A 7,821-nucleotide genomic window follows, 5' to 3' on the forward strand; every position below is an offset into this window, starting at 1 on the left:
CCTGCCTCTGCCTCCCAAGTGCTGGGATTAAAGGCGTGTGCTACCACTGCCTGTCTTGCACTGCATATTTTAAATCAACCATATATAAAGGGTGTGTTAGCAACTGACTGCCCAGACCATAATTCTGTGTTTATTACCTCAGCATGAATGGGAAACTTCCAGGTAGAAATACTAGTTGGATTTGCTGTCATATAAATAGCTCAGATATTTTTCCAGCTCCATTTTTTTCTCTTTGTCCAGAGTATTTTTTTTTAACTTTGAAGAATCTGATAAAAGTCAGTAATACTTAGCTCAGAAGGATGGTCATCACATTGCCAGTAGTGTGAGCCCAACTTTCGAGGGGTTCTCACATGTATTTACATGTTTCTCCTGGAGCCTGTGAATCACTGAGAAATCTGCTGGCCTCAAGTAATTACTTGTTGAAAATAATACCAAAATAAGTAAATCGAGTCATGTAATTTAAGAAAAATGATATTAAAATGTCCTTTGTAGTTATAATTTAGATGACAAATCATGGCATAAGGGTTTTTTGTTTTTGTTTTTGTTTCAGACAGGCAAAGAAGTAAGCTTGATTTAAATAATTAAAATGCACTAATTATATATTACGATGCATTATATACAGTGGCCAGATTACAAAGAATGTTAATGGTGTATGGAAAAACTGGGGTGAATTCTTGCACGACAACCTTGAGACATTGGCTTTATATTTGCTATCCCTATGTATACACAGATTATGTCACAGAGATGTCCTCTATCTTCAAATGAATTTGGAATGTGTGTGTTTTGTTTTTGAGGTCATTGGGTGTAGAGCAAAAATGTAAATGGAATTTATAATCTATTTTGCTAGATCCCCAAAATGTAAAGACTATCCAGGGAATAAATTATTTAATCTGCCTAATTTGGCAACTGAATTCTTGAAAAATGACCATTGTGTTGTGATATGTTTAATTTATTTGTGCTAGTTTTCCAAACAACTTCATATTCCCCTAGTAGATTAAGAATGTGGGAGGCGTTGAGTTAAAGGGCAAATTAGATTAAAATTGTCTCTAGAGAGAAAGCAGAAATCCTTGGGCGGTCACTGTTCTTCCGTCCTTTTACATAAACCATATTTTTTGTTTTGTTTTGTTTTAATTTGTCCTTTGCCTGAAACTGAAAATCGTGTACAAGAAGATAAAGAACTGTAAAAGCAGCCATGACTTCTGACACGTATTTCTCTTGTAGACACACTGATGGAGTTGTGCAGGCCAAGCAACCTATTTGCTGCTCAACCGTGGCATAGTTGTCATAAACTCATCTATGTGCGACCTAATTCTAAAACTGGTGTTCCTGTTGGACACTGGCCAATTCCAGAATCGTTTTGGCCAGAACAGAATTTACCTTCACTAGTAAGTGTTATAAATTAAATGGGTGAACACTGGAGTGGGTTTTATTTTTAAAAGATTTATTTATTTCATGTATGTGAGCACACTATAGCTGTCTTCAGATGTGCCAGAAGAGGGCGTCAGATCTCATTATGGATGGTTGTGAGCCACCACGTGGTTCCTGGGATTTGAACTCAGGACCTTCGGAAGAGAAGTCAGTGCTCTTACCCGCTGAGCCATCTTGCCAGCCCTGGACTGGGTTTTTAATGATATGACCGTGAGGATTTTAAAATACCTTTAAGGCTTTTAAGCTGTGCCTGATGCAAGTAGACACCCTCTCTTTTGGTTGCCATCTCTTATTGAAAGGGTAGTTCTGTGGCGTAAAGCAGGGGAGGAGAATGGTTTTTATTTTGCACTGTTGCCTTTGCCATGTGGATATTAAAAAGCATTGCTTTTATTTTTTTTTACATTTATTTAGTGTGTGTGTGTGTGTGTGTGTGTGTGTGTAACCAAAGCTTGCATTTATTTATTTATTTATTTATTTATTTATTTTTCAAAACAGGGTTTCTGTGTGTAGCCCTGGCTATCCTGGAACTCTCTTTGTAAAACAGGCTGGCCTTGAAATCACAGAGATCCTCCTGCCTCTGCCTCCTGATACCCGGTGATAAAATCACTTCTCTGTTGATCTGGTGTGGTGCTCCAAACACTCAGGCCTTTGAAGTTTCACCAAAAGTACCCTCAGCTTTAGCTATTCAGAGCAAACCTGCGGGTATGAGCAATGCTGTAAAATCCCTTTGAGGCCCCGGAAGTTGTGACCAGATCATTCTCACTGTGTATCTTGCCCTTCCATACCTTTGCTCTCTTTCCTTTTGCTTCTCAGTGGCTTAACCTCTGCCATTACTTCATTAGAAAAAGACAGAGGTTCTCCTTGCCCATTGGTATCTCAATTTCCCACCCTATGATACAGAAGACTGGAGCGCAGGGAATGCTTAAAGGCCACAAAAATGGATTGTAAAGTGAGAGGTCATCCTATGGATCGGAAGGGTTACTTTAACCTAAGTAACATAGTTCATGTTTCACTGAAATTCTAGCTCTGGGTTACCTTATTTCCCTCCTCCCAGTGCTAAGTAGAAGTTAGAGATGAAGAGTTTGAGTCGCCGCCCCCATGGAAGCCACCGGGGATTCTTAAAGCTCTAAACACTCTTGAATACTAATCTGTAGCTTAGTAATGGTTTGACAAAACAATAATAGGGCTTTCAGAATGGTTAAAATTGTGAGCTTGCCTGATATCCAATCATATTCCCTCTCCCTCTCTCTTTTTAGCCTCCACGAACATCACATCCTATTGTGAGGTTTTCCTGTGTTGATTGTGAACCAATGGTTATAGACAAACTTCCCTTTGACAAATATGAACTTGAACCGTCTCCCTTAACTCAGTACATCTTGGAAAGAAAATCTCCTCATACTTGCTGGCAGGTATTTATCCTTTCCTAGTAACCAAAGGTCTATAATTCTTCTGGGATCTGGGAATTGTTTTTAAATGTTTCAAAACTGGGGCGAGGGGTGGTCTAGACAGATAGCTAAATGGTTAAGAATGCATACTGACCAGGCTTGGTAGCATACACCTTTAATCCTAGCACTTGGGAGGCAGAGGAAGGCTGACCTCTGAGTTCTGAGGCCATCCTGGTTTACATAGCAAGTTCCAGTAAAGCCAGGGCCACACAGAAAAACAAACATAAAATGCATACTATGGCTGGAGAGATAGCTCAGTGGTTAAGAGCATTGGCTGCTATTCAGAGGTCCTGAGTTCAATTCCCAGCAACCATGTGGTGGCTCACAACCATCTGTAATGGGATCTGATGCTCTCTTCTGTCATAGAGACATACATGCAAATAGAACATTGATATACATAGATAAACCTTAAAATGCATAATAATCTACAGAGATCCTGAGTTCAGTTCTGTTCTTCGCATCAGGTGGCTCCCAGCCTCCGGTGATTATAGCCCCCGTTGATCTGATGCCTTCTTTCTGACCTCTGGACTTCACATGCATGCACATAATTAAAAACAAAAATAGGGCCTAAAGAGATAGTTCAGCAGTTAAGAACACTTAATGCTTTTGTGGAAGATACAGATTCAGCTTTAGTATTCATGTGGCATGGGACCACTCACAGTTATCTCTAACTCCAGTTCCAGGAATCAGATGACCTCTACTGGCCTTTGTGGGTACCAGGGATGTATGTGGTGTACATACATGCATACATACATACATACACACATACATACAGGCAAAACACTCATACATAAAATAAAAATAAATACATTCTTAGAAAATTTAAGAAAACTTCTAAATAAAATAAATTTTAAAATGTTTCAAATTGGTGGTAATTATAGTGTCTTTTAAAAATGCTTTAAGATAAACAACACAGGCAAGCAAATAATTTTAGAAAGGTAGAAAACATTAATGTACTGTATATTGCCATTTATGGAAGTAGAGTCTGAAGAAGTCATGTATTTGAGGATTTGTGGTTAGGTAGACAAGTTCATATCTGTTCCCCAGGTTAAGACTCAATCAACTACAGGGTGTGATTCAATTCACGTATGAGCAAGACTCTCGGCTTTTATTTTGAACTTGACAAATGAGAAATCCTGAATATTTTGGGCCAAGAACCAGAACGTCTGAAATTACTTTCTGTATGAGTATAATGTGATTAAAATAGAGTTTTGTTGCTCCAAGCTCCCCTGATGTGTAGACTGGGAATTTGCTTGGATGAGATACCATTCACTAGTTTTTCCAAGTACTGTACCGCAGGAAGAAAGACTTGCTCATTACTTAGCAAAGTAGCCTATGGCATTTGACTTGTAAAATTCTAGATTTGACAGTCATGGCTTTTTTATTTGGATACAGCAAAAAAGTCTTACATTATAGGAATGTCTGTTCCATTACTGAATGATAAGACCACATACCAGGCAGTAAGTTTGGGTTCTGTTGACACAAGGGAACTCTTTCAGACTCCCATCTGTTTTGTTCTAAAATGTGAAATCACTAATGCATAGTACATATTGTTCTACTTGAATTCTTTCAAGATGCTAAGGCGAGTTCAAAAGAAGAGGAATGGGGTTAAAGCAGATGGAAAGAGTTAAGAACCAAAATTTCAACTACAGAACTGAACAGAAGCCAAACAAGAAAGATTACATATTGTATACATGTACTTTTCTATATCCAGACAGCTAAAATTACCTTCCTCTGTCAGAAGTCAGAATAATGTTTCCTCCTTCAGGGTAAGAAACCAGAAAGGGACACGATTGGGTTTCTTGTAATGTAAACAACACCCAAGTCAAGAAACAGAACAGGACCAGCAACTCCCTCCTGTCCTTTTCTGAAATACTAACCAAGCCATATACTTGTTTACCCCTAAAATTTTAGAAACATGGACAATAGAAGACTAACGTAACGATAGGAGGTTTGAATTTCTACCACAAAATTAAATAAAATTACAAATCACACTTTTTCCTAAATACATTTTCTTCCCACCCCCTTCACAGCATCCTGAATGGCGTCCTCCTTGTCCTGACCTCATACTAACTTTATCTGATTGATTTGTGTTACTGAAAAAAAGAATAAACCAAGACCCGGGAAACTTCTCAAAACCGTAGTAGAGAAGGTGTTTGGATCGAGCTGCGCATTCACGAGGACTTCAGTTCAATCCCAGTACCCAGTGTTAGAAAACCAAAGGCCCTCCACTAAATGTCCCTTTAATTCTAGCATGGAGAGGTAGAGCAGGAGGGAGCTTACTGGCCAGCCAGGGTAGCTGAATTGTTGAACTCCAGGTTCAGTGAGAGAGTATGTCTCAAAATACCAGGTGGAGAGCACTCGAAGTCAGCACTGAACATTAACCTCTAGGCCTATACGCATGCATATGCCTGTACGCCTGTGTATACATATGCACCTGCACACACACACTCACTCACACGCACATAATGTGACAATTTTCTTGATGTATCATTTCTCCTTGTTCTTAGGAAATAAATATGCCCTTTTTGTTACAGTTACCTGTTTATATTAAAGTTGGAATTGCAGCAAAAATCTAGAAGAATCGTTTTCAGCACTGTTTGTGTTTTATGGAGTCATCAATTACAGAAGAGAAATTTCTTTTCTTTTTTCTTTTTCTTTCTTTCTTTTTTTTTTTTTTTTTGGTGGGGAATTGTTTTATTGTTTATCAAGACAGGCTCTCTCTGCATAGCCCTGGCTGTCCTGGAACTCACTCTATATTTGGCCTGAAGCTCACAGAGATCCACCTGCCTCTGCCTCTGCCTCCTGAGCATTGTGATTAAAGTTGTGCACCACCACACCATACATTTTCATAACTAAACTTTAGAAAACTCTCCTGAACTCAGGTGATAGTGCTGTTAGGAAGAGCCAGTGTGGTGAATGGCTGTTGTTAAGGGAATTCTACCAAAGGCCTTTGGGAAGGGATAGTTCATACTGGTGTCCTCATTTGAGCCAGAGAGTCTAAAGAAGGAACACAGATAAAGCATGGTGTCTGGAGGACTCTGCCACAGTGCATCAAGTGTATGGAAGCTGACAAGGTAATACCTACCAGCTGAGAGAGAATCAAGACTACAACTAACACTCTAGTCTTTTAAGTTTGATATAGCCAGGAAAATTCCAGACTGAAAGAAAGCATTTCCTAGCTGCCTCGGAAATTTTACAATAGTTTCTGTCTACTAATAGGTTAAACTCTACTTATTTATTGAATGAAAATTTAAGACGATGGGAGTATGTGTGAGGACGGATTATATAATCACATAAATGGCCTTTCTTTTTGGAATACTATTTCAGCATACTAACCAAGCGAAATTTTCCGTCTTACTGATGTATCCTGGGATCTCTGAGTGGTTACCGTATCATTTAGTTTCACTTGTAATATAATTATGGAGTATCTATACTTTGAATACTCATACTTAAGCATGTTAGTTTTACATAATCCTATGCAAAAATACCTAGTCTATTTTTGAAGTGCTGTGCCACAGGTGTTGCTGTGGAAGGTTGATCTGTGTCTGACTTTATGTGAAAATGATCATTGCCATAACTGTACATTGCTCCACGTTCTTCTTAGGTGTTTGTTACCAGCAGTTCAAAATATAATGAGCTTGGATATCCATTTGGTTATTTGAAAGCGAGTACTACTTTAACTTGTGTAAACCTCTTTGTGATGCCTTACAACTACCCAGTTTTACTTCCTCTTTTAGGTGAGTAAAATATGTGCTTCTTAATCATCTTTAAAATATGGCAGAAATGCTAGGTAGATAAAATATGAATAAGCATTTCAAATTCCATCGGGGGAATAACCAATACCAGAATAAGTAAGTGTGCAAAAACTGATTTGGAAAGATAAGGCTTTATTCTTTTCAAATTTTTTTTTGTTTGTACATCAAATAGAAGAGATAGATATCTGCTCTTTGCTGTTCTTCAAAGTGCAAAGTCTATTAATCGTCCTCCCTTCTCCATGTTTGGCTTACTTGTAGATGTGTTTGGCTGCCCTAGAAAACATGTGTGTGTGTTACATGCCCATGTATGTACATATTGTGAAGGCCATAGGTTGATGTCAGATATCTTTTGGAATCACTTGAATAGCTATATCTATTTATAGTAATATCATACTACATGACATCCTAGTTGTAAAGTTTTGAGGGATTTTTTTTTTGTGAGAGTTTCTAAATTTTTGCTTAAAAGATGAAACATTTACAAAATTTTATCATGGTACTACTATTTTTTGATATTTAAGAAACTTAAAAGTAGAACATCATAAATAAATCAGCATGGTTGCTCTGTATATTTTAACTACTTTATTTTTCAGTCCAGTCTGAACATATCTTCTTTGTAAGAATTGCTACTAGTAGGAAGTATCTGATCTATGATAGAGGATACTAAGATTACAAATAAAGAGGCTGGGGACTTGCTGCTTTTCTAGAAGATGCAGGTTCCCCAGCTTACAGCTATCTTGAACTCCAGTTCCAGGAATATGTCACCCTCTACTGGCCACAGAGAGTACTGCATGAACATGATGCACAGACAGACATGTTGGCAAAACAGTCGTGCACATAAATAGAAATACATAAATCTTTCTCAGATTACTAATAAATTATCTTTCTGTTTTGAGTAATCTCTTCCCTATCTTAAATAAGTCCTTATGATATCAGTTTCCACAAAGATATAATAAAGAAAAAATGTGTAATTTTTAAAATATTTTTTATTACATATTTTCCTCAATTACATTTCCAATGCTATCCCAAAAGTCCCCCACACCCTCCCCCCCACTTCCCTACCCACCCATTCCCATTTTTTTGGCCCTGGCGTTCCCCTGTACTGGGGCATATAAAGTTTGCGTGTCCAATGNGCCTCTCTTTCCAGTGATGGCTGTCTAGGCCATCTTTTGATACATATGCAGCTAGAGNCA

At 38.1% G+C, this 7,821-nt stretch overlaps 1 protein-coding gene across 3 annotated transcripts in view; it reads left to right on the top strand.

The window, feature by feature from the left end:
* LOC110286599 (integrator complex subunit 6-like) overlaps window positions 1–7,821 on the top strand; it is a 53,546-nt gene that overhangs the window by 27,980 nt on the left and 17,745 nt on the right. For all 3 annotated transcript variants that reach the window (XM_021153059.1, XM_021153058.2, XM_029473375.1), the window contains exons 7-9: window positions 1,222–1,385; window positions 2,685–2,837; window positions 6,481–6,613. In XM_021153059.1, coding sequence (XP_021008718.1) covers window positions 1,222–1,385; window positions 2,685–2,837; window positions 6,481–6,613 — 450 coding nt within the window. The remainder of the gene's footprint in view (window positions 1–1,221; window positions 1,386–2,684; window positions 2,838–6,480; window positions 6,614–7,821) is intronic.

The sequence above is a fragment of the Mus caroli genome, chromosome X (assembly GCF_900094665.2).
Source record: "Mus caroli chromosome X, CAROLI_EIJ_v1.1, whole genome shotgun sequence".
NCBI lineage: Eukaryota > Metazoa > Chordata > Mammalia > Rodentia > Muridae > Mus > Mus caroli.